Source organism: Electrophorus electricus, chromosome 24 (genome assembly GCF_041902795.1).
Source record: "Electrophorus electricus isolate QZ-2024a chromosome 24, ASM4190279v1, whole genome shotgun sequence".
Classification (NCBI taxonomy): domain Eukaryota; kingdom Metazoa; phylum Chordata; class Actinopteri; order Gymnotiformes; family Gymnotidae; genus Electrophorus; species Electrophorus electricus.
The window spans coordinates 8,760,212-8,787,535 of record NC_137520.1 but is presented as its reverse complement, the minus strand read 5'-3'; the positions used below and the strand labels follow the sequence as shown (position 1 = coordinate 8,787,535).

General features: G+C 42.3%; 2 protein-coding genes across 5 annotated transcripts in view; one reads left to right on the top strand and one right to left on the bottom strand.

Annotated features, from left to right (window-relative positions):
• Window positions 1–1,240: 1,240 nt before the first annotated feature.
• On the bottom strand, window positions 1,241–7,149 carry commd7 (COMM domain containing 7). The gene is made up of 9 exons (XM_027006944.3): window positions 6,982–7,149; window positions 4,995–5,048; window positions 4,634–4,736; window positions 4,224–4,280; window positions 3,802–3,839; window positions 3,583–3,673; window positions 3,044–3,093; window positions 2,504–2,552; window positions 1,241–1,788 (listed from the first exon to the last, which is right to left on the bottom strand). The coding sequence occupies exons 1-9, from the start codon at window positions 7,081–7,083 to the stop codon at window positions 1,712–1,714; spliced, it is 621 nt and encodes a 206-aa protein (XP_026862745.2). The 5' UTR covers window positions 7,084–7,149; the 3' UTR covers window positions 1,241–1,711.
• A 546-nt stretch (window positions 7,150–7,695) lies between these two features.
• Window positions 7,696–27,324, top strand: part of dnmt3bb.1 (DNA (cytosine-5-)-methyltransferase 3 beta, duplicate b.1) — a 31,854-nt gene continuing 12,225 nt past the window's right edge. Inside the window, exons 1-9 of one of the 4 annotated variants that reach the window (XM_081706678.1) lie at window positions 7,696–7,965; window positions 11,212–11,310; window positions 20,293–20,443; window positions 21,029–21,114; window positions 21,801–21,944; window positions 22,822–22,917; window positions 24,068–24,187; window positions 24,996–25,154; window positions 25,303–25,410. In XM_081706678.1, coding sequence (XP_081562804.1) covers window positions 11,251–11,310; window positions 20,293–20,443; window positions 21,029–21,114; window positions 21,801–21,944; window positions 22,822–22,917; window positions 24,068–24,187; window positions 24,996–25,154; window positions 25,303–25,410 — 924 coding nt within the window. In that variant the 5' untranslated portion in view covers window positions 7,696–7,965; window positions 11,212–11,250. Of the gene's footprint in view, window positions 7,966–11,211; window positions 11,311–18,929; window positions 18,951–20,292; window positions 20,444–21,028; window positions 21,115–21,800; window positions 21,945–22,821; window positions 22,918–24,067; window positions 24,188–24,995; window positions 25,155–25,302; window positions 25,411–27,324 lie in introns of those variants that run through there. The other 3 variants (XM_081706677.1, XM_027006983.3, XM_081706679.1) reach the window with 3 other exon arrangements.

Below are 27,324 nucleotides of genomic sequence, written 5' to 3'. Positions count from 1 at the left end.
ATTTGAGCAGTTGTTGTAGGGACTTTCTTGAAAGAAACTTCCTCTTTTTACTCTCTAGTATAACGGTAGATGTCTCACCATTTCCTTCCATTTTCTCACGAAGACTCTTAACATGTGCATGCACAAACAAGCAAGCATATTTACATGTACAAACAATGCAGGTCTCCTGAAGGGACAGTAAGAACAAGCTTGACAAAATACTTGTGATGCAATAAAACAATAATTAGTAACTTTTTTTTCCCCCACAATAATCAAAAGGAGAATCATACTTCCTTATCATGGGGATAAAACAACATAACTGTTCCTCTAACTGTGATCACATTGTCTGGCCCCTCCTTTTTTAATGTTACCTTTAAGGTAACCAATACAAGATATATTGAATACCTCCAGCAACATGTAGACTACCAGTCAAATGTCTGGATACAACTACATTTAAATTATTTTTTTCCCTACATTTTAGAAAAGCAGTCAACAGTGAAATTATGAAAACACATGACTATGCTTAGAATTTAGATTCTTTAAAGTAGTAAGCTATGATGTCTTGAAGAAATGATCAGTGCTGAGGACTTGTAGGTTTGAAACTAAAGTTTTGAACGAAAACTATTTGCTAAGGGGGCATTTTTTTGTGTACATTTTTTTTGTTTTAGAAATCAATTCATAATTAGGCATTATTTATGTTTTCTACACACTTAAGCATAAACCATTACATTAAAATGCCTTTAAGACTATAACAAATATACATCCAGTGTGTCCAAACCTTTGACTGGCACTGTATTTACACTACCGGGAGTCCTGATCACTTAGGTCTGCAGGAGACAGGCAGATGTTGACTTCATAAAAGACCAGTAAGGTGAGAGACAGGAGAAGAACAGAAACATCAGTTTTCCCTTGTTTTGCTTCAGTTTTTCTCCTCAATTTGTTTTCTCACTGTCATTGGATTGATGAAACCCATGACCCCTCACACCTGATTGGGTAGTGCATTCAATGGAACAAGTTCAGACATGCAACAGAGGGGCTGAGAAAGGGAGATGGAGGCAAAAGAGAGGAAACAGAAAGAACAGAGGGAATCTCGGGGTAAGGGTGGCAGGCCCTAACAGTTTGGAAAGAAACATCATGTTTCTGTTACAAGAACAACAGAAAATGATAAAAACTACAAATGCAAAGCTAAACTCCAATTGTCTTTTGAGTGCAGGCCCTCATGACACAAATACATCTCCAGACAGATGACACTACTCAGTGCTGCAGAAGAGAAAAAGAAATGGGCATGAATTTATTTCTGAGTGCTTGGCTAATTGGATAATAGATGCATTTAGTCACATGGATGAATACAATTGCACATGCACTCTTTGTAATTTAATCAACCATTTGAATTTGTTAAAAATATCCTCTTGAAATGCCTAACACTGGTGAGAAAATAAATGATCAAAAGGGAATTAATGATTGAGTCAGTTTTACTTGCCTAAATGAGATTTATGGAAAAGTGAAACATGGCATTTTCATTTTAGGCTCATTCATTAAAGGCTCGGGAATGAACTCAGGAATCAACATGGAATTAACTGCTCTGTGCATGGAACCACTGATATACTCAAGCATATAGAAACACAAACATACAGAAAAATATGCCTTCATTCATGCACACACACATTCAACGGTCTCTGTGATTCAGTGACAGTGTCATTTGGAGAGTTCCAGGATAAAGTGCTCAGTGCCCTCAGGTGAAGCAGTCCATACATGCTTTGGCCCGTTCCATCTCATGAAGGAAATTATAGAACTGGGGCAGGGTCAGTTCTGAAAGGGCACAGAATTTATAGTAAATAAATAACGAAAAGTCACTGTTGGACACAAATAACTAGTTCAGAACCATAACTGAGTGCAAATTCCTGATCAATGTGATTGTGTGTGTGTATATCTGCCCATACCAAATTTGGAATTCTAAATAGTAATCAACCAATTATTTTGAAAGGCCAATGGCAATAAACCATATGTGCTTGATGTTGGATTGTACTTCAACATAGGCTACTTTAATGAGTAAGAATAGCCTAATACTAAACTTATATATGATTAAACTGCACTTCAATATAGGATGCGTGAATAAACAATAATAACCTAACAATTAATAAAATGATTAAATTAATAAAATGTTGAAATGAAACATCACTGACATAATTTTACTATTTTTTAAAATATTTGTAAATAACATTAAGGGGCATTTCATAGAACCATACGACACAAGTTTAAAAAGTAGCCTGCTGTGATTTATAAATGTACACTGGGATTTCCATGAACATCAGCATAAAAATGCCACCTGAACATGGAATTTTTTTTTTTTAAGTGTACTGTGTAAAAAGTTCATTAAGTAATTCTGAAACCTCTGAAACAAAATCACTAATGCAAAAACTAAAAACTATACCAATCCTGGAATGGTGTCATTTCTGTTTCACCACTTTTTGTTTCAGTTACTGGGAGATTATATTAAAAACCTGTGAAAATATTAAAACCTTACCCATGTAAATGTTTTCTGTGGTGTTTCCTTTTCTGACCACAAGCTTGAGCTGTAGGGAATTACAAAAACAAAAAGAAAACAGAGCATTACTTAAGACACATGCTTTATGATGTCAATCCACCGCTGAATAAACACATAATCCCTTAGGTGTGTAACAGGAAGGTTTCCATCTACAAAAAATCATAATGAAAAAAAGGTGAAAAAGCAAGCCCTCTGGTCATTACTCAGGCATTTGTGTAAGTGGAGTGACAAGTGACTGGCAAGTCAAACACGCTTCTGAGATTCGAGGACACAGCAAAGAAACTGCATTTGGCATCCATACAAACCCTCTGGTAATCAACCACACAAACAGTATTTGTGGGGTTTTCTCTCACTAAACCCTGCAGGCTACATGCCTTTTCTTCTCTCACACATAAGATGGGTTTGCAATTTTTAAATTAAGGTCTTGGATAAACCATTTTCCATTTGATCAGTTATAACAGTCACTTTTGAAACCACAGGATAGTTTGGCAAAGTGTGTCAGTGAAGTTGATTGTTTACCTGTAGGAAGATGTTTCCGGCCTTCTGCAGCTCACTTGTTCCTACAGTGACTGTAAATGCAGGCAAATTTTTATATATGGCACTCAGGCACAACAGCTTTTCCCCTCAGATCACTTCAATGTCATCATTTAGTGCTGATTAAAGAGGAAGGTTACAGATATAGTGCTGGCATCAGTAGCATGCTGCTGTATGTTCAAGGCTCTCACTGGGAACAACTGGGTCATAGTGATCTCTTCGAGGCTGCAGGATTCCAAGTTCCCTATACGCCTTTAACAATATTCCAAACCTCTGTGCTTGTTGGATATGTTTATACTATAGCATAAAGATTCAACATTGATCTAAATTATTTATGACTGGTACGAAAGAGTTTTAGATGATTGACAGCATATCAGTATCAGGAAGTTCTTAAATAACCTATTCTCTCAAGCTTCTTCCACATTGCACAATTCCAGAACATTCTGGCAAGCTCTCCAGGGTGGAAAGTGTTCGAAATGTGTGATGTACTGTTGGAAATGCAGTATCAGAGCGTAATAACTTACCACCAAACTTCCACTCCATATCAACCAACTGATTGACCATCAGCGTCTGTCCTATTGCCAGCCTAGACAACACAGGGTAGTGCACCCTCCACTGTCACATGAAAACAAAAGATTTTACTCACACAAACTTTAAACATCAAATCTGTCTCAGAAGGTTACACATTAATGTGTGTGCAACATGCAGGCCACAGCCTGCTTCTGAAAACACTTATGTTGTACCTGGTCAGAGAAGTGAACGGCCTTGTCTTCACTCAACCCTACGAAATAATACAGGAATCCAAGAAAAGCATGGAAACATTAATCAGTGCATTGTAGAGATTCCTTAAAAAAAATCACATCCACATGTTTGAAAATGATCTCAATTACACCTTTGTTTATCTAAACTTTTCCCAACCTTTGAGGAGCAAACGTACAAAAGGTCTTGATTGCACTGATGTTAAAATCACTGGCAGCACCAATATCTGAGTTGGAGCTACAAAATATCTTTCTTGGGCTTTCTCAGTATTGGTCCAGATATGTAAAGTTTTTGTTGCTGAACTTGACAGAGACAAGGTATCATCAGTCATGTCCTTCGGCATTAAAGGTGAACAAGCATTGCAGTCACTTGTTTGTGGTGAAACAGAGAGGAAGGAAAATCATACCCAATGTAAGCAAGTCCTCCTTTACTTGTTCGGTTGTCAGATTCTTCTTCAGAGCGCCTGAGAAAACACACAATCTTCTTGGGTTTTAAGAATCCCTAAAGAAATGCTTACCTGGATATGGAAAAGTAACAAAAACATCTGGCCATCCATAGCTTAACTACTTGATGACCTTTTTGCCCATGTTAATAATTATCAGTTATTTGAGTAAATAATATGAAGTACATTGGCTAGAGATTGGTTGTGATAGTGATAGAGGGACAGCATTAAGAGCATGGATCAGATTCAGGCAAATTTATCTGTTGTCTCCTGCACCAATAAGGGAGCAGAAGTGCCTTTCTCAAACAATGAACTAGAATTCAGGCTGGAGATTATGGGTAGGTGAAAGAGCTGGGAAGGGGTTTTCTGATTACCGTGTGGAAGTAGGAGAACGCTCTTTATTAGGCCTCTGAGTGGGCCTGGACCCATGCCATTCTCTCCTGCAAACTCACTCAGCTGCACCAGGAAACGCTCCAACTGACCAGGCACACACACACACACACACACGCACGCACGCACACGCGCACACACACACACACACACACACACACACACACACACACACACACACACACACACACACACACACACACACACACACAGCAGTCAACCGCTAATTCGTCACACAAAACCAGAAGATCAACTGCTCATAAACCTCTCTCAGTAGACACGTCCCTGGCTGTATAGTAGGGAACGGACTCACTCACGGACTCAGTAGGGAAAGGACTCACTCACCTCTTTAGGCTCTAACAGGAACTGGTATATTAAATCCATCAAGCTCGCAAATTGCTGTAAGAAGCAGAGAGTTACTTAAGTGGCTTCACAGCTTAGAAAAACATCACAATAAAGCAGGAGTGGAGCGGTTACCCACTTATTAACCTACAGTGGTACTTAACCCAATGATAATCGTACCTCTTCAAATAAAAGCAATAACCAGACACCTGTGTATGATTACTGTCTTTTAAAAAGTCTTAAAAAGTAAGTAGCCGAGTGGAGTAATATGTAATGTGCATTTGCTAACATGCTCATTTCTGAAAAAACATAGCAGCAGAGGGCAAGGGAGGGTGGTGACAATGCTTAGTTGCTTTGTCCATCTAACAAGATGAAGTTCAAAGTGAGGGTGCATTTTGTAATTTTGTCTAAATTATTTTTACAATTATTTTTTTAATAGGACAAAATAATTGATGATCATATACATCAAGGCAATATAATGGTAGACAAATGTACACCCCCAATATGAGTGGGGTTTCGTAATTACATGATGTATTTTAATGTCAACCATGGAAGAAATGTATGTAACCCTTATCCATGAGGACAACCCCATCACAATGTGCCTTATGTGACTCCACCTTTTCACCAGGACCAATCCTGTAAAATGTAACTCAATGCAACTTTTTGTGTTCTGCATCATCTATCTTTAGTTAAAGCCTGCCATCTGGTTAATGGAGGAGTCAGTGTAACTGAGAGATAATGTCAACTTGCATTAACAATCTAATCCATTTGCTTTTAAAATGAGGAAATACAGAATATCAGAGTAAATGTGATACTGTAGGTTGCAATTTATATTTATTATTTAAGCTCAGTATTCTACTAGAGACTTGAGATGTTTGGGTGGCCATTATCGTCTTTTTCCTGTTGGACTTCGAACTCTGACGGTTGTAGTGAGCAAACAATGAGAAGTAACATATGGGATGCCGTAGAACTGGGAGCATGAAAATTAGTCCATGTTTAATTCTACAGTTAGTACAATGAGGTCAAATATATCTAGATTACAACTTCTGATCCAAATGACCTGAACAGAGCCTAAAAAAGTCTACATATAACCTATAGTAACAGATGCATTGCAAGGTTTACAGTCCTATGACAGCAGTAAAGCCAAAAAAAAGTAGGTAAGAAATATAATACAAAAAGATAGGTTTGAGCCTAATCTGCTTGTGGCGTGTAAATGACCACTCTGGTTCTGTACTTATTCCTACTATGCTGATAGGACATTTGGGATTTTCTTAGACCTTGCTGGATTATGTCTTTAAATGTAATTAGGTTATTTGATAGAGGACTCAAACTGATGATGAACAAAAATAGATATTAACATATTATCTTACATAGCTCAGTATTCAGTTCACCCGCCATTATTTAACTGGTATACGAATGCATAGGCCTCATTTGGACAATGTCCTATAACCATGTTTAGTTTATTCCCTATATAATCGACTCAACAAAATATGGAGTTTTGTAGGATGCGTTAAAATCGTTATCCCTGTAGTTTATTCAGATCCACATTACTTGCAATTCCGAAAAGATTTTGAAGAAGCTGTCTTCAAACGACAGCTACGTAAACCTAAGAGGAGCCTGCAGAAATGAATTTCTTTCTAACTTTTCGTCGTATCTCGTGATTGAAATAGACTAGAATGAACACCCAAATCCTTTAGAATGCTAAGCGATGCCGCCGCCCCCCTGTGTTAACTAACATATCTGTATGTTATGTTAGCCTGTTTTTGGAGAAGATAATGTCGCTCTTCTCAGTGGAATATAATGTAAATTCTGTTTCACAAATTATAAATCATGTAGCTAGAGCATGCAAAGACTACGCACATAAACATACATAAACAGAAAGCTAGCGAACTAGCCAACCCTGGCTAGGTTTAGTAGCCTATCTTATAGCTAAACCTAGCATAGCTATGTTAACAAAAAAATATTCTGTTGTGAAATAATGAACTCTTACCTGTTCACTGAATTTATTCAATGTCTGAAAATCATTGCTCACATTATCGGGCAATGTGTCTTTAGTAAAATGCAACTGCAACATTATTTCTATTTGGCTCATAAGTTGATTATTATTGTAGTTTGCCTTTCACATCTGGTTCAAGACTTCCGCCAAAAAATCATCCTGGGTTTCATTTCAGGACTTTCGAGATTATCGCACATCGTGATCCGTGGTTTTGTTTGGGGGAATCCCTTATTAAAATATGTCGGTTGGCAAAGTTCCCATCAATGTGCAATAAATCTTTTAAATATATTTTAAACATTCGTTGTTCAATTGTTCGGTATATGCGAACAATTATATATTATAATTATATATATTAAAGTCATAGGACCATATGTCTATGTAACTATATGTAAAAAGTTCATTCTTTTGTTACGTTTTTAAACTAAATAGTATAGTGCGTATGTTTTTTTGTGGGTTTAGTGGCAAGCACACCGTCCAGCTGTGGTTTCGATCTTTCGTGTACTAGATCTATATCTACTATTGAATGACACAGAATTACAACGAGCAAAACAGGGTTTGCCATTGTCACCACACGTCTATAGTAAAGAGACTTCGTAACAGGTGTTTCTTACAAGAAATAGTTCAGAAAAGGGTTAAATCCAAGAAGGTAAAACTAGTTTCACTCAGTGACCGTGCGATTCGAGACCCGGGAAAAGTCACGCCTGACTACTGAGGCAATAGACCGAACAGAGAACGAGACTCAATTTACATATTCGCCCCAAGGGTTTAAATGCGTGTGTAAGAGCGAAGTAAAGTGTGACTCATCGCGATCCCTTGGCAACCTTTGGACTATCGAAAAGGATTCGCCAGTCTTAGTTGTTCCGCTTCTTTAATCAAACATTCCAGAAACAGGTAAGTTTCATTCCCCTTCTGCATGGATCTCCTTGGTGCGCGCTCTCGGTGAGAGTTCAAGTGCAGTAGGACCGCACACGCTTGAAGGTATATCTTACCTGCGTTGGCTATTCGTGTTGTTAATATAATTTAACTTGAAAACTATGACACTTTCCTAGTTATTATATTTTTGCGCTAGGAAATATCAAATCAGTAGGGTTGAGGGTGTGTGGTTCAAGCACAAAATGTTCTTAAAAACGATTACGTAAGTTGACATGCATGGAACATATTTTCCAGGTAAGTTTTTATTGTATCGTCTGTATGGAAAGTTCCGTGAATGTGCGGATCAATTATAAACTCCACTGCATCTTTGCAGGTTTGTCCAGATGTTCTGTAAATATTTGAGTGTGGAAAGTGTGCTGCGGTTCCTTCTGTATATCACAGTCGGGTTTTTTGTGTCTTAATAATGTCTAATCCAGGTTAAGTAAGAGTTTAAAGATATTTTTACGCTTGTCCTCTAGGTTAGTCTGTGAAAATGTAATTATGATGACAAGTCCTGTTCTAGCGCGAGCGCATGTCAAGTATCCTTTCGGTATGCAAAGGAAACGCGTGTTCTAGCCTGTTGTTATTGTCGTGGTTCCATTGTAGCGCATTTAAAGTCTTTTTTGTTGATTTTGCTGCCAGTTCATTTACACTGCCGACATAGACTTATTATTCTTATTCAGTGGGTAGTTTACAGATGCGGGCGATTAAAAAAACACACAAAACAATTAAATGATACTAACAATGGGGGGAAGTGTTAAGATGTTATTCACCATTTTTCCTTTATAGCAATTTAATAGGCAAAACACCTGTCTCCCCAAAAAAACGTTAGGCAGGTGAAACCCATGATGGGCTGAAAGCGAGTTTAAGTTGCTATTTATCGGCATTAAAAGCTCCGGTCCTGTTCTAAACACGTGCTAATTGGTGTTTAGATAGTATGAAAGTGTTAGCCGAACGCCAGCGGGGCCTCGCGCAGGAATGTCGTGCCGTCACCGGTTTTTGCGCGGGCTCATGGTAACGGGCCACCGAGCCTTGGGTTTCGGCTCACACGAACCCACTCGGTAGTTTTCGGGACTCTACCAGACGATTACTCTACATTCTAAGCACTATTTTTCCACAGAGAGTATAAACGTACCATAGGTATCAGACACAGTTGCCATAGAAAACGGTAGTAAGGAACACATTCAATGTTACAGGGATCAAATTCTATAGGTTTAGAATCCACAGTGAAAATGCTCATTTTCCACAATGACCACTGACCACTCAGATACTTTAGGAAATGTGCAAGAATGTTTAGTTGTCATCTCCATGTTGATATTCATATTTAATGGGTCATTGACGTTTGTATTTAATAGGTTGCACATAAGACTGAGGTGGAGAGCTGTTCTGGGGGTAAAAATGCTTTACTCGTGTTTCTAGTAACCAGTGTTTCCCAGAGATAATTGCTAGAGATTTTTGTAGGGTTGTGGAAAAAAGTGCTGTCCATGAAAATACCCCTCTCATGGCCCACCAGAGTAAAAAATACAGTTAATGTGTCCCATTCAGATCAATCCCAACCCTTTTGTTGAGGTTTAAATTTACAAATGAACAGCCTTTAAAAACAATAGCAATGTAACAAATGATGCAGAATTCTGCATTTAATTAAGACTGGTAGTTCTCTCGCCTTTTAAGTTATCTTTGAGACAGATTTGATTAATCACCAAACCACACCAGGATGTTTTTGAAGACCTTAGCTGTGTGTCCAATGTCTCATTCTGATTTTTTGCTCTCTCTCATACTTTTCTGCCACACACACACGCACACACACACACACACACACACACACACACACACACACACACACACACACACACACGCGCACACACACACACACACACACACACACACAGAAAACCCCCTCCCATTAGATTTAGTCCCTAATCTCTGTCACTCAGGCTTTCACCTTTGATGTGCCCTCTCTTTGTGTTCTCACATTCACTCTCATTCACTCATTCATCTTTACGGACGCTCCCTCAGTGTGGGATAGAAAGTGTGTGTATGTGTCCTGTAGTGCCCGTGTGCTCATGGGACTATATAAAGAATTAAACAGTCCTTTAAGTACACTGTGTGTGTGTGTGTGTGTGTGTGTGTGTGTGTGTGTGTGTGTGTGTGTGTGTGAGGGTGTACATGTTCGTGTGTGTGTGTGTGTCTGCATACACTTTCATTCATGTTAGAGCATGTGTAGCAGTTTGTGTGTGTGTGTGTGTGTGTGTGTGTGTGTGTGTGTGTGCACGAGATCTATGTGTTAGTGTATGTACATTGCTTTATTTGCAGGATGCACCTGGTAGCCCTGTGTCCTGTGTTTCAGCTGCATATGCGGGCTTGTTTAGGTGCACGTGTGCAACTTTCCTCCTGCTTAAAAGAAAAGGCTACCTACGGGAGTGTGAGAAAGATAGAAAAATGAGGAAAGCTTAAGTTTCACACAGTCCCCACCCAGACCGTCACGGCCCTGGTCGCCACGCACAAAGAGGTGCGGCTCCTGCTCCTCCTGCTGCTCCGCCAAACAGCCCAGAGCCGCTCACGTGAGCAGCCATCTTCCTGCGGAACTGGAGCCATCGTTTCCGTGCCGTTAGGAGGTGGGCGAGCCGCAGATCAGCCATGTTGACAAGGAGAGTGGGATTGTTATTCTGGGCAGTGGAGGTGCAACTCCACCCCATCTTACCTCGGGGACTGCAGTGCTTCAGTTGTTTACGCTGCCAATTGTTATTCATGCCTTGGGTTAGGATATCTGGCAAAGGTCTGTTTGCCAACTGAAGACATGAATAATGTCCTCTTAAAAAGGAGCCTCTTTGTGTGGGGTTTGCATAGGTGAAATTCTGCGGGCCCCAGCTGGAGGTTGGTCCCTCTAGGCTTCCCCTGAATAACCTCACCTGGGCTAATCATTACCATTAACATTCCTAGTGGGGAGATGCATGTTTTCAGATCAGTGGGCTTGGTGACCCCCGCATTCCTGTGAGTGTCGCGGATCACTGAGTTATACCTCCGATGCTACCCCAGGACTGTCTAACGGGCCTGATGCAAGGTCTGTAGAGTAAGCAGCAGGTTGCAGGTTGAAGGGGCCTGTTTTCCTCACGCCTTGGACCTTCTCCCTACTTCTCTTGGAATAATTCTCTTTTCCCATCTTTAAAATGTCTGGGAAGAAAATATTCACCTTCGTGATTGCCTGTAGTAATTTGCGTCTGCAAATATGAACAGCAGCTAAAATGTTTACAGTGATGCATTGTTGTTTTTATGTATTATTTATGTGTTATTTATGTTTTCTTTTTGTGACAGGTCAGAGGACAACGAAAACACAGAACGACTCAAACAGTAATGCCCTCCAACAAATACTCATCCGCTATCATGGCGGAAAGCGACAACATGACAGCTACGGTAAGAGTATGTAAGCCTTAATATCAGCTTTTGTCTAAAGCACTTAGGCCCTTTAGAAGTCTGACAGGCATGCAGAAACATACATACACATACACCTAGACACAAACAGCACTGCGCAGTGTTACAGTGGCTCCAGTTTCACTCGCATATCTCTGCAACGCTGAGAATGAAGGGTTCAGTAAGAGGGTAACGGCTTGGTGGATTTCAACCATCATACCAAACTGAGCAGTATAAGGGGAGAGACAGCAGGAGGGAGTTGGAGAGAGAGACAGGCAGGACCTAGTAACACAGGGTTATCCCTTAATCTACACTTGATCTGGTACCAGTATTCAGGCGGTCAGCTCCATGTGCTGCTCGCCCCTCCCTTCGAACACGGCCTCTGCTGAGCTGGGTGACTGCTAATGAGGCACGGGCCTTAGCAGCCATTCCAGAGAGGCTGTGAGAGAGACCACACAGCACCTGGCTGGGGGGGGGGGGGCTGGGGGGTTTGCTTGGCAGACTATATGCCAGCTGCTAGGAAAGAGAGGGAGAAAGATTATCTCTTTTGCTCTCTCGCTCTATCTCTCTCTCTCTCTCTCTCTCTCTCTCTCTCTCTCTCTCTCTCTCTCTCTGTGTGCGCGCGTGTGTGTGTTGGAGCTCATGCCACTGGCATCCGCTCTCCTAATCCAAGAGAAAATGAGAAAGCATGCTGTGTGTGTGTGTGTGTGTGTGTGATGTAGTTTCAGCAGTTCAGATGGCCTGGCTGACTGTTGCTCATCATCCCTCCATCTTTCTTTTATTTTCACATTCACATGTCAAGGCCTTGTAATTTGATTCTGCTTTCTGTAAACTAAAAGCTCACACTACACTCTCAGGTTCTCTTCGATGGGTTCTGCTCTTCACTAACTGAAACACCTAACAGGCTACTTTAAAATAGTGTTTATTATTCTGAACCAGTCATAGGATGGTTAAGGAGTCAGTCACATGATTCCAGATTTTAACGTGCACATAATAAGATGCTTTACCTGTTGGAGATGGCAATGGACAGTGTGTAGGAATACATGATGTATGAATTTTTAAAAAGCTTCAAGAATTTCATGAAACCCCCCCCCCACCCCCCCAATTTATTATTTTTTTTAACAGCGCGCGCTGACCAGTTTACAAAATGAGCCAAAAGATATGGGTGTCCCTAAATTAGCCACACACAAGGGAACTGAAAAGCGACATTATCAAATCTTAAGCCATTGTTAGACCATTGTTAGAGAGTTAGAGCTTTTTTGTTTTGAGTAGAGCACTTTCAGGATTAAGTGATTGTTACGACGAGAAAATGTTCTGATGAATGGCCGTTTCCCGGAGATTGCCAGCTGAAAGATTAGTTTCGTTAATATGAAAAGTTCTAGCCCTAATAAACGTCATAGGCCTAATATGACAGGTCAAATCACATGCATCAGTCCAAGCAGCACCCCCACTGTCCATGGATGGGTGCCATGTTCAAATCGCATACAGTTCGCTAACCCACACTGGATCAAAAGAACAGGGTAGTCTGTTATTGCAATATTTTGCTGCTTGTCACATCTCTGTTCACTACCAGTGCTATACGACTGCACATTGAGTAAAATATTAGGCAGTAATAACGCTGTCATTGTGACAGGCTCAGCAGTGCAATCTCTGTGTATGTTTATATTTGGATGAATTACAGCACTATCTCCCTTATCCCTTATATATTTATATATTTATTTGACAGAGAGGGCGGTGGGATTGTCACTAAGGAAAGTGGTATGGTTGTTGCCTTCAGCCTTTGTCACACAAACAAGTAGTAATATATTTTCGTGCATATTGCAGAGCTTTACACTAGGCTTAATCACAAATATGACTAGGGTGATCTTGACCTCTGTAACTGTGGCCTGGAACTTCGCGCTTAAACCATTCCAAGGAAATGTGCAGAGGGCTGGAGGATGGTACTTTGCTGTACTGATTGTGTGCGGGACTGCAAAGATGTTCACCACCATGCCTGGGCCTTTGCAATGACTCCAGCTTGACATGTTTTGTAAGGTGATATTGTCATCACAGCTGATGAGACCCTTTATTTGCTAGGATAGCAAGAAATCAAAAACCCTGGTGTGTTTCTGTGTGGCTGTGTATGTAGCGCATAGATATGGATGTTTGTGTGCAGAAGTACACATCTAAACAGTTGGTGGCAAAGTGATTCGGAGAGCTGAAAGATTTTCCTCCGCGTTTAGCTCATGTTACTTCTCGTGTGTCCTGTACAAATGACCCCTGTCTGAGTTATTGCTCCAGAGTGCCCTTGGCTCTGTGTGTGTGTGTGTGTGTGTGTGTGTGTGTGTGTGTGTGTGTGTGTGTGTGTTTCAAGGTGCACGTGAGCATGTAGGAGTGCGCCTGTGTTGTGGGGGTGTTCTTAGAGGTGAAAGACATAGCCACAAACATGCAAGGAATGCTGGGAGGTCTTTTGCTGTGTCACTGGGTCTTCCACATGGATCTCTCTCCCTCTCTCTCTCTGTTTGTCACTCTTTCTTTCTCTCTCATTCTTTTTTTGATGAAGCCAAGTTCAAGGAGCTTTTCCGTCCCTAAGCAAAAATAAGCGAAGGCAGCGTGGACCCCAAGCCCTTCCACCCCAGCTCCAGATCTCCAGTCCCATAGCTTTCAGAAGGAGTGCAGTTCTAGTTTTTATCCATGCACAACAGGCACTTGTGTGTTTCGCTCTTGGTTTAGTCACCAGTCCCCTCCTGGACTACATATCTGGTGATCTCACATTCACTATGCTCTTATTTATAGGGTTTCTTTTGGGTTTGCAGTTGTGGAAATTGGGATTATCTTCTTTGGGGTTCATAGGGGTTAGCTTCTTTGGAGTTCACTGGGGTTATCTTCATTGGGGTTCATTGGGGTTAGCTTCTTTGGGGTTCATTGGGGTTATCTTCTTTGGGGTTCATTGGGGTTAGCTTCTTTGGGGTTCATTGGGGTTATCTTCTTTGGGGTTCATTGGGATTAGCTTCTTTGGGGTTCATTAGGGATATCTTCTTTGGGGTTCATTGGGGTTATCTTCTTTGGGGTTCATTGGGGTTATCTTCATTGGGGTTAGCTTCTTTGGGGTTCGTTGGGGATATCCTCTTTGGGGTTCATAGGGGTTAGCTTCTTTGGGGTTCATTGGGGTTAGCTTCTAGAACACAGGGCACTGATGTTACTAAAGCTTGGGGAAAAAGCTATGGTGCAATTAATGCTTCATTCTGAAAATGAAAGCACTGCTAAAATTCTCTGAAATATTCTTCTAGAAAAGACATTTAAATTTACATTTACAGCATTTAGCTGACGCTCTTATCCAGAGCAACTTACAAAAATGCTTAGTCGTTTACTCATAGAATACATCCTAGCCAGTGCAATAGGTTAGAGTCCAATATACCAATGAATTAGAATACTGTAGAAATACAGGGATTACTGCTGATACCTAGTACAAAATATATAAGGTCTATCTTAAACATTGACAATAAACAATAAGTACTAGAGTTTGTTAGACAACATCAGTGTAATAAACAATACCCTACAATAAGTACTAATTTGGTTAGTCAATATTGGAGCAGGGTCAGTTGTCATTTATATATTCCATGAATAGATGGGTCTTCAGTCTGCGTTTGAAGACTGCAAGGGACTCTGCTGTCCGGACAGCAAGTGGAAGTTCATTCCACCATCTTAGAGCCAGGACAGAAAATAGTCTCAATGCATGTCTTGCATGAGACTTGAAGCAGGGTATTTCAAGCTGAGCCATACTTGAGGTTCGAAGTACTTGAGGTATGGATCGGGCTTTGATCATTGATCTCATATATGGAGAGGCTGGTCCATTTTTGGCTTTGTAGGCAAGCGTCATGGTTTTAAATTTGATGCGTGCAGCTACTGGAAGCCAATGAAAGGAGCACAGCAGTGGAGTAACGTGTGAATTTCGGAAGATTGAAGACTAGTCTTGCTGCTGCATTCTGGTCAAGTTGTAGAGGTTTGATGGCTCTTGGAGGAAGACCAGCCATCAGTGAGTTGCAGTAGTCTAGCTTTAAGATCACAAGAGACTGCACAAGCACCTGGGCAGCTTCCTGCGAGTTAGTTGGGAGTACCAGGGATGAACAGAAGCTCAGTTTTGCTGGGGCTGAGCTTCAAGTAGCGGACTGTCATCCATGATGCAATGTCAGCCAAGCATGCTGAGATACCTCTAGAGACCTGAGTGTCAGGGGGTGGAAAAGAAAGAAATAATTGAGTGTCATCAGGATAACAGTGGTAGGAGAAACCATGAGAAGATATTACATCAACAAAAGAATGAGTATACAAAGAGAAGAGAAAGGGGCCTAATACTGAGCCCTCTGGAACACCAGTGGAGAGTCTACACGCCTTGGATGTAGATCCTCGCCATGTCACCTGATAGGACCATCCCTCCACATAGGACTGAAACCATTTCCATGCAGAGCCTGTCACACCAAGCCTGGAGAGAACAGAGAGAAGAATATTGGCAATAAAGGCCAACCAAAGACCAATTAATGTTTTTGCCTTTGTTTAATACAGATTATAATTTAATTGGCTATTATAAGATATGTATGCAGAGCAACATTAATGAGTAGTTTTTTACTCTTTGAAGCAATGGTGCTTTCTTCCAGTACATAGCAAACTATAAAGTGAACTTCCATCTAACAGGATATTTGTGTGTGTGTGTGTGTGTGTTTGTGCACGATGGCCTGAATGTGCATGTGATACAGGGGACTGGCGCGAGCGGCCTCTGGATTTGGGGGGGGGGGGTATAGTTGGTTGCTCTGTGTGTGTGTGTGTGTGTGTGTGGTTACAAGGTTAACGGGTGCATACAACTAGGGGGGTTTACTCACACAGCAGAGCTCTCATGTAGAGCGAGGGAGACTGGGGGGAGTATGAGAAGGAGGGGCTTTTCTTTTTTAACTCTTCTTTTTGTCTCTGAGTTTCTCTAATGGGGCATAGCGAACTGTACCCTCTTACTTTCTCTCGCTATCTCTCTCTGTCACAATCTCTTCTTTCTTTCTTTCTTTCTTTCTTTCTTTCTCTCTATTTCAGCCTGCACGTCCCTCTATCACTCTTTCTGTCTTCCTTGCTGTATCGCACACACAGCAACACACACACACACACACACACACACACTCCCCATCTGTTGCTCCGTCTCCCTGGCTTCCTGGAGTGTGTTACTCTGGCGTAGAATAAGTGTCAGAGCATCCTTGGGTCTTGACTTCAGACTGTAATTATTAACCACAACTATATGGCCTATCAGACTTTCAGACATGACACAATAAAAAAAAGATTTACGTTAATATGGTTACATGCTCTATTTTACTTGAATTGAACAATTAATTAAATATCAAATTCACTTAAAAAAAGATTATATTTTTCTGTGAATAGTTCGATTTTCCAGATGAGTCTGCTGAAAAACCTGTAGTAGCTTAATGCCTATAGTAGCTTAATTACTTCTGCAGGAAGTAATCAGCTTCAAATTGTGCTGCTAAATGAATGAAGGCTTTGCCCGCATGCTGCTCCCTGAGTGCGTTTCAAAACATTCGAAAGTGAATCATCCTAACACACAGTGACACTTGTGTCAACTAGCAGTGCCTGGGCTCTTTATTCAGGCATAGAGGCTAATTGGCCGGTGCAGAAGTTGCCTTAGCTATTACGGAAACGGCGGAAATCGCAGTTGCAAGCACGTTGCTGAGGTTCAAATGGACAGGGGGCACAGAACGAACCTGGTGTGCTTAAAGCCTGTGCGTGCTTTACATCCGAATGGGAATATGTCATTTGCAAATATATTCAAAGTGAAAAGTTGCAGGACGAATGTGTGAATTTTTGGTTATATAATGTGTAATGTACAATGTGTATCTGAATTTGCTTTGCCATGTGTACAAGTCAAGTGTAAAGATTGCCATACGGGTTTCATACTGGTTTGTCATGTATCCATGTTTCCTGTGGTTAGTTACATCAGGCAGGAATTGTTAGGCTGTAAAATTCTCTAATCCTTTTAATACTCAAGTGGTAAGAGGATGTGTGTGTGTGGGTGTGTGGGTGTGTGTGTGTGTGTCTAAGTTTCTCTGTTGAAACTGTGATAGTGTAAGGGTTGGGTGAACATTGGCAGCCTGTCCTGGCACAGTTAGCTGTGAGTATACTGACACTGTGTGTGTGTGTGTGTGTGTGTGTGTGTGTGTGTGTGGTTGTGTACACGTACAAAACTTGGCAGTATCTCTGGTTCTCTGCCGCACAGCTGTGGCATAAAAGATGTCTGGCATTCCAGCGGACGTGACAGCGGCCTGCGTTGTTCCCACAGACACAGACCCACACGCTCTAGCGAGGGCACTAAATCACTCCTCTAGTGAACCCCTCCAGTGGGCTGATGGGTCACACTGATCAAAGTGGAAACAGCCGAGGTCACTTTATTCCTGCTCACTCTAGTAAGACCATTAGTTAGTCCATCCCGCCCCTAGCAGTCCGGAGTCATATTGGTGTATTCATTGAAGTGAGAGAAATTTTGCTGACTCAGAGACAGTTCTGTTGCTCACCAGCACAGAGTCCAGTCCTGGTAACCCACATGTATGGTTTTTAATGATGTATGTCACCGCATTTCATTGCATATGTGCCTTGACTTCTACAACTGTGTGAGTGTGTATGTACATGTGTGCACTGTGACCCTACAACATGTCACAACATGTGAGCAATTGTGAAGAATGCAATTCTGTAAAACTGAAATCCCAAAGGTCATTTACAACAGTAGAGCTCTACACTATTAAATTGGTTAACATTACAGAGATAATGCAAGGTAATGAGAAGTTTAAGAAGTTAAATGGAGGAGGTTTATTTAATGGAGACACGTTATTTGTAGATCTTCACAAGTGTATCTTCATGCTGATGTTCACATCTGCTCCTGGTGGCCCTGAACACTTCCACCATGAGTCACCTCTCCTAATGGCAATGCTTTGTGTCTTAACGTTAATGTTTCACCACTAATGTCTCCATTTTGGACTGTATACCACAAATGTTGCACTGTTGGTGTTTTGGTTTTGAAATTTCTGTGTGGTTCTTTTGTCCTATGCTTCACAGTGTGTGTGTGTGTGTGTGTGTGTGTGTAGAACCTGAATGTGAGGAACAGCGCACAGTCTAATCCACACACACTCGGGGTCTCTCTGACTTGCCTTTCAAGTCACAACACAGCTCTCGCAGTTTTGGTAACACTGTGGTATGAGTAGCCATAGTTTCAGACACACAGACCGTGGGGATGAGAGATATAAATATTTTTTGTACATAGTCCCTAGTGTGATGTAGTGTGCAGTGAGTTAGACTGTAGTTTGCCATTATCTTTTGCTTCTATTACAATGGTGCCACAGATCTGAACACTGTTAAGAACGTTCGCATCCACTGTTCTGTATGCCCTCGGGCCTGCTTTTCCTGGTCTTTTTTTTTCTGTCATTGTGGTGTTCAGCAAAAACTAAACATGACTAATGAAGTCCTCTTTTAATAATTACTCTCTCTCTCTCCTTCTCTCTGTCTCTCACACACACACACACACACACACACACACACACACACACACACACACACACATACACACACACACACACCCCTACTGTAGATCCCATTCCCAATGGATGTTCCCATGCTAAAAGAAGGTCAGTGGAGTCTCCCAGCCCTTAGGGCCCTTTGCTGTTTCCCAAGAGAGCAAAGCCCGCTCCCGGGAATTGTATCATCCGGCAGAACCTGCCATACTACGAGAACTCTGTGTGACTTTCCTAAAAGTCAGTCCAGCGGGGGGTTGTCGGCGGGGCTGATTTATCTCTGGGAAAATGGGTTAGGGTTTTAATGGAAGGGAGAGCCGGGGGTGTGTGGGGGCCAGCGTTCAGTCCTGAATGAGGCCCAGCTCTGTGGCTCCCCTGCACTGTCTCTAGCCTCTGCTCAAACACGTGCGTGTCAGCGACGAAGCCCCGTTCGCACACAGACGCCCCCTGTGCCACCCACACTTGTCGTGCTTAAATGCAGTCATTTTTTAAGGGAGCTGAGAGCGAACGACCGGCGCTTTTTGTTTGTGCAGTAGACTGCTGGTTTGGAGGTCATTCAGTCCGGTTGAAAAGCCTACTAGACAGCTGGCCTCGTCGGGGACGAAAAAGCAGATCTGTGAACAATAACCACTCCCCCAAGATGCTGCGATTACAATGAATATCTTGTGTTACAGCTACGGGTGTTGGGTTGAAATGCTCTTTCTGTCAGCTATATTACAACCTTGGATTCAGCAGAGATTCACTCATGACTTTTTCCCTTTGGATATGTTCTAGATTATGAATGGATTTGCAGCCTTGTAAGAGGGTTGTTGTACAGCGGATTATAATCCATTAACTAACTTTTTTCCGATGTACTTGTAGAAACAGTTGTTACCTGTTAGTATTTCACGGCTGCTATTAATTTATCATTGCTGTTAACCTCATGGTCTTATGTGGTATTATGACACAGGATACCTGACATCTTGGCCTGCATGTAATTGAATAGCTGAGGTGGTGTGTGTTACTGTATGTGCTTGATCCACTTTGCGCCTTACTGCATTTGTGTACTTACTGCAGTAATCATGCTCTGTTGAATTATCTACCACATGACACTCCACCTTGACTGCGATGTATCACAGCTTTGGGCGGCATGCCTGCAATGTCCTCTGGTTCATTTACACTGCTGAGCAGATCATTTCAGAACCAGAAGGTTTGGCAGCAATGCAATAGCCATTTTGGCACAAGTGTAAGAGCAGCTCTGAGCAATAACATAACTGATACGACCGCGTGCAACAGCGTGGTCAGCAATGCAGTGTTTGTAAGTGACACGTCCTGCCTGTTTTGGCCTAATATTGACCAAGCAGTTACAGTAAATACTGATTGGAGCTTTAAGCTGTCTGTGGGTATGTTCAGATCTTTGGTTGTGTGATGGTTCTCTCTCTCTCTCTCTCTCTCTCTCTCTCTCTCTCTCTCTCAGGCTGCTGTGAATGGTGATATGGCTACAGTGGAGGGTCTGTCAGAGAATGACAGTGGCTTGGAGATGACCAATGAGAACAGTCCCCTAACGGGGGCCGAACCACCCTCACCTTTCAGTCCCAAACAGAATGGGGGTGCAGTATCACCTGCAGGTAAACCCACCCAAACAGACACAATCACAGACACACACATTCACACACACACACACACACACACACACACACACAACACTGACACAGTCCACATGCACATAAGCAGGCAGACGCATTATGTACACAAACTAAACCCCTGCACATATGCACGCACACACACACACACACACACACACACACACACACACACACAGACACACACATTCACACACACACACACACACACACACACACAACACTGACACAGTCCACATGCACATAAGCAGGCAGACGCATTATGTACACAAACTAAACCCCTGCACATATGCACGCACACACACACACACACACACACACACACACACACACACACACACACACACAACACTGACACAGTCCACATGCACATAAGCAGGCAGACGCATTATGTACACAAACTAAACCCCTGCACATATGCACCCACACACACACACACACAGACATAACTATTGCCCACTTAGATGGAAGCTGTAACTTCCATCTAAGTCAGCACTGACAGAGGACTAATTTACTATCATACCCCCCCCCCCTCTCTCTCTCTCTCTCTCTCACTCACTCATCTGTCAGATGAGAGTGTGAACAGCCTGAGGAGGAAGAGATCTCGGAAGCCCTCTGAAACAGAGTATGACAGCGTGTGGGACTCGTGCAGTGAGGTCTGAGCTCACACTCAGCTGAGATCTTGCTAAGATCTCACTAATCTCTCACTACACTCTCACTAATACTCACAGTTCAGCCAGTGGATCCTGCTAAAACATATCTACAAGAGGGAGTGCACTTTACACGTTCACCACACCTCTGTGCTAAATTTAAATGACTACAGGAACAGCATTACAAGATCTGCCAGTCTTTTTTTAAACACATACGTTTGTCTGTGTATTGACATGTGTGTTAGGCAGTTGCCTTTGTCCTCATGACCCTGATTTTTATTATAATAACATCCTGTCTGCCATGACAGCTTTATGAATCCTAATAGCTGCAAGAATTTTGAAGCTTTACTCTGAGACCCTTACCTCTTCCACAAACGGCCGTACAGCTCTCACGTCCACTTCCTCACACAGCCCTGACACATACGGTCACCTTTACGCAGGTTGGCCTCCATGTGAAAGTCTGTGCATGTGGGAAAGCGAGCGAGCAACAGCGAGACAGCTAGACTGGCACAACAGGTTCCACCAGCAGCCCGGTCATGGGTACAGAATCGCTCCTTACTTAATCAGATGAGTGAGCGTTGAGAAACGATACAGCGTGCACATGTCGGCATACGCGAAGTGCATACCCCACCCCCTACAAACACATACGCAGAGCGGACCAGCGCAGCGCACTGACGGAGATGTCGTTGCAGGAGAAGTCAGACGGGGGCTCCGGCTGCAGCTCGGGGCTGAGACAGAGGCCACGTCCCAGGACCATCTTCCAGGCGGGGCTGACCGCGCACGCCAAGCCCCGCAACAGAGAGAGGGGCCAAAGTAAACAAGAGCCCAGCACCCCGGTAACGTACCCGCGCGTGCGCGTGCGTTCATGCCCTTGCAGGCCTGCACACACACGCCTGCACACACACGCCCAAGACCTCACTGTGGCCAGCAAATCGGGTTAGGAGCGTCGCCTGTCAGTTGGGGGAAAGGCATGCACACTCCACGAGCGAAACTGAACGAGACCAAACCCATCGTAAAGACGAGGCATCTCCCTGTAACGCAGAGTGTTCTGATTTTGAGTGTGTGTGCGCGTGTGTGTATCTACTTTGATATTCTCCATGTCAGCTTATACAGTCTGCGTGTGCATGTTTGTGTCCCACAGTCCTCTTAAGGCTCTTGTGTGTTCGTGTGTGTGGAGGGGCTTTGAAACGCACTCAGCTTGGGCAAACCGACTGAGAGCAAACGGTCTTGGGCTACTCATACCACGTAATTCTAGGTCTTGGGATAATTTTCTGTCTCAAATTTGCAAAGGCCCTGGTTTAGAGCATCTAAAAACAGTAGCGGTTCAGAAGTAAATATCACCCCAGCACGGCGAGCTGGTAGCAGCTGAGAGAGGATTTCGACAGACCGCGCTCAGTGAAGCGCAGTGCACTGCCTGGCCCTGGGACAGAAGAAGCAGATAGAATCTTTATATGGGGCTTTTCTTCGCTAGACCCCCACAGACGAAGGCTATCCGGCCACACAAGCCTGCCTTGAAGCCCAGAGAGAGCTGTCGCCGTTACACACACTCCGTCGACAGGCAACGTGTAGGCGCGTGTGCAGAGCTCCGTGGCCATCGGGTGGCGGACGGTGCCATTCGCTCGGTCCGGAGCCCTTCACGTGTGACGCGTAGAGGAACGCCCCCGATGCAAGACAACTAACTTTCTGCCTTTTTCCCGGATTTGCGACCCACAGCCCAACTGGGCTGTTTCTCAGTATAGAATGCAGACCCGAACAGGCCCCCTGAAGAGTGGAAAAAAATCAGCTGCAGGAATTGGCAACTCTCCCAATGTAATTATACATTTCACAGTTTCCTTCTTGTTTAGTTTTTTTAAAGTGTTTTTAAAAAAGGAAAAGGGGAAGAGAACAGACACAGCGTCCACCTGCTCTTCTTCTGTGTGCCCCTCTAAACGTTTTCATTTGTCCTTGAAAATTTTGCAGCGCCTTTCTTTCCTTAACCCGCAAAATCTTAATGTGCCAGTGTCATCACGTAAAGCTGGATGACTGTTACCACATACGGAGATGCTGCATGCTTGTGAAAGAAAGTTCCAGCTTGCAGATCCTTCCGCCTCATAGAAATCCCTATTGCACAGAGGCTGCTTTGTTGTGCTGAGAACCGCGGCACCGTTATCAAAGCCCTCACATGCAGTGAAAAGGGCCTCGGCCAGGACGCACCGACGGTTTCCGCCATCCGGAGCTCTTCACACCGCTGCCATGCAGGGAAGCAGATCGCCTCTCTGTCCGAAGCAGGAACGGCACCCAAGAGAACGTGGTGTTGTCAGTGTGCTGGGCAGATTCTTAGCGGAAAGGGGTTGTTTACTCATCAACTGGCCTCGAGACTCTCGTAACACATCCCGCTCTCACATGTATGACCCTGTAAGACCCTGTTTGAAGGCCCACCTGTTGGGCCATGCGCTGCTTATTTGAGCGTGTTTGTTTTCACTTGCGTTCCCACACTGCGATTTGATATTGCACGTTTTGTCTGGCCTGCATTGGGGGGTGGGATTATGGTTCATGGATACATTAGGGCTGAACACACACCTGTTTTGGCTGTTTTTGGATGCTCTGGTCTACTAAAAATGACTAGTTTTAGTAAATTTATATCTGATAATAACCATCATGCCTAATTATTTTTTAGCATAAGCAGGACTAGTTGCATAAAATATTGTCATGAGTCTCTTAGGAAAATCAGAAAGATGCTTTTTGGAAAAAAAAAAAAGACTAAAAAAGTTTACAAACATTTTATTTAAAAGAATTAGAAACTCTAGAATATGTTCACAAGAGATTTTATGATACAAAATAATGCTCCAGGCTTCTGGTAGGTGTCTGTTCAAAATAAGGCTTTGAATTAAATGTCATACAGGTTAACTAACCTGTTTACAGGTTAACTAACAAAGATGTGTGTGTGTGTGTGTGTGTGTGTGTGTGTGTGTGTGTATAGGTCTCCACTCTTCCTGAGGCCCCCAGGCTGGAGCTGATGGAACAGGACTCTAAAGACTCTGCTCAAAGCAGCGTGACTTCCACCTCAACCACCGACATGGCCAGCCAACCTGAGTACAATGTACACCTCCCCCACGTGCACCAGTGCACCTCATCCGTCTACCTGTCCACCTGTCCTGTCCCAACATGTCCCGATTTCTTTTCCTACACAATCAGTACAACTCATGTTTGTCCACCTGCCTTACAAAAGTAACAAGAGACTCCTTTTCAGTATAGCTCTCTTTGAACACGCAGACAATCATCTTCATGCCCACAGGCTATACTCATGGTTAAACGTTGCAAAGCCTGTCAGGTACATGCTTGCAGAGAGCATTGACTGCCCGCACAAAGAGCTCGTTAGCCCTTGAATGATGCTATTGTTAGCTGGAGCATTTAACCAGGTCTCTGTTGGCCGTGGAAGCGGTGCACACGTGCGCCCGGCCAACTCGCACACGAGCAAAGCAACAACTGACCTGGTAACAGATCAGTCATGTAAATCATGCCCATACAAGCGCTGTAGATGGAGACGTCATGTCTTTCATCTTGGGAGCTCCATGAAGTAAGCTGACCATATTGCTTCTAGCAGGAATCCTTTTGTTTGGGTGTTGGGTTGGATAGATACCAGATTCATTCTCATTTCATTCACCTTTTCTTATAATACAGTACTAGGGAAATACACAAGGTAGTGTATTTATACAGGAATATGTAATATATAGGATTTTTTAATCATACTTATCTAAACTATATAACACTTTAGTTAGAACCTTTGAATAATGCATAATGTAATTTATATCACGCTGCTTAGATTACATTGTTTTTTGGTAGAACCCTTCAAGTGTCCTCTTTTGGCAGCACATGAGGCTAACATTTCTCTCCATCCTCCTGTGCAGGACAATAAAGGCTATGGCATAGGGGAGCTTGTGTGGGGGAAGATTAAAGGTTTCTCCTGGTGGCCGGGCATGGTGGTGACGTGGAGGGCGACAGGAAAGAGGCAAGCCTCGCATGGCATGCGCTGGCTCCAGTGGTTTGGCGACGGCAAGTTCTCAGAGGTGAGTGCACTTCCTGGGGGCGGACGGTTGCGCCACAGGACTGCCCGTTAGGACTGCCCGTTAGGACTGCCTGTTAGGACTGCCAGTGAGGACTGCCAGCAGAGGGCTTCTCAGGGTGATTGACGCAAGGGATGTGTGTTGCCCTCAGGTGTCCGCCGACAAGCTGGACTCAATCACGGCCTTCTCGAAGTTCTTCAACCAGGCCTCCTACACCAAGCTGGCATCCTACCGTCGAGCCATATTTCAGGCCCTAGAGGTGAGAGTCATTACAGCATAGACTGACATGGGATTCGTTTGAGATGTAAGTAGAGGTGTCTGTAACGTCGCCTTGATGTGCTAATGTGGCATGCACCCGTAAGGAACACAGTGGACATTACATGTAGTTTGTCCTTCTCCAGCTGTGTGTGTATCCGTGTGTTTAATAGAAAGATAAACCCCAAAGCAAACATTTACCTGAGAGCTTTGTGGAATTTCCTGAACACTTTCCTTGATTACCCTTCTGTAGTGAATCTGAAATCGTACTGAAAAGTTCAAACCTCTCCAAGTCCAGACTTGCTCAGGAAACAGCGTCGTTCTGCCGGCTCTCCCCTTCGCTTTTTCAGCGAAACTCACAGCCTCTTATCTCCTTCTTCCAATCTCCCTTTTTTGCTGTAATGTTTATTGTGTATAATTTGTCTTCATTTAGTCTTCCCGTACCCTGTTCTTATGCGTTCAATCGCCACAAAGTGTTGTGAGCTTCTAGCCATGTGTCTCACTGCTGAGGAGATCCGGAGCCCTCACACACTGCCCATCCTGTTCCTGTCTGTCCCGTTTAAACAGCAATGAATAGATTTCTATTTAAATTTAAAATAGATGGGGTAATTAAGATATCATCATAATAATTATTATATAGCTATATCATAATTGTAATAACACATAATAATAATAATAATAGTAATTCCATAATAAATCCATGACTCACTCTGAGGTTTTTGTATAAACTGGCAGAAGGCATTTCGTGCTGCCCTGCTTTTGCAGGTAGTATAATAATAATAATAATAATAATACTAGACTATACCAGTAATAGTAATAGTACTAGACTATACTAGTAATAGTAATAGTACTAGATATACTAGTAAAAGTAATAGTACTAGACTATACCAGTAATAGTAATAGTACTAAACTATACCAGTAATAGTAATAGCACTAGACTATACCAGTAATAGTAATAGTAATAGATATACTAGTAAAAGTAATAGTACTAGACTATACCAGTAATAGTAATAGTACTAAACTATACCAGTAATAGTAATAGCACTAGACTATACCAGTAATAGTAATAGTACTAGACTATACTAGTAATAGTAATAGTACTACACTATACCAGTAATAGTAATAGTACTACACTATACTAGTAATAGTAATAGTACTACACTATACCAGTAATAGTAATAGTACTAGACTATGCTAGTAATAGTAATAGTACTGCACTATACCAGTAATAGTAATAGTGCTAGACTATATTAGTAATAGTAATAGTACTAGACTATACCAGTAATAGTAATAGTACTAGACAATACTAGTAATAGTAATAGTACTAGACTATACTAGCAATAGTAATAGTACTACACTATAATAGTAATAGTACTACGCTATACTAGTAATAGTAATAGTACTGCACTATACCAGTAATAGTAATAGTACTACACTATACTAGTAATAGTAATAGTACTGCACTATACCAGTAATAGTAATAGTACTAGACTATACTAGTAATAGTAATAGTACTACACTATACTAGTAATAGTAATAGTACTACACTATACTAGTAATAGTAATAGTACTACACTATACTAGTAATAGTAATAGTACTGCACTATACCAGTAATAGTAACAGTACTACACTATACTAGTAATAGTAATAGTAATAGTACTACACTATACTAGTAATAGTAAAAGTACTACACTATACCAGTAATAGTAATAGTACTGCACTATACCAGTAATAGTAATAGTAATAGTACTAGACTATACTAGTAATAGTAATAGTACTGCACTATACTAGTAATAGTAATAGTACTGCACTATACCAGTAATAGTAATAGTACTAGACTATACTAGTAATAGTAATAGTACTGCACTATACTAGTAATAGTACTGCACTATACCAGAAATAGTAATAGTACTAGAC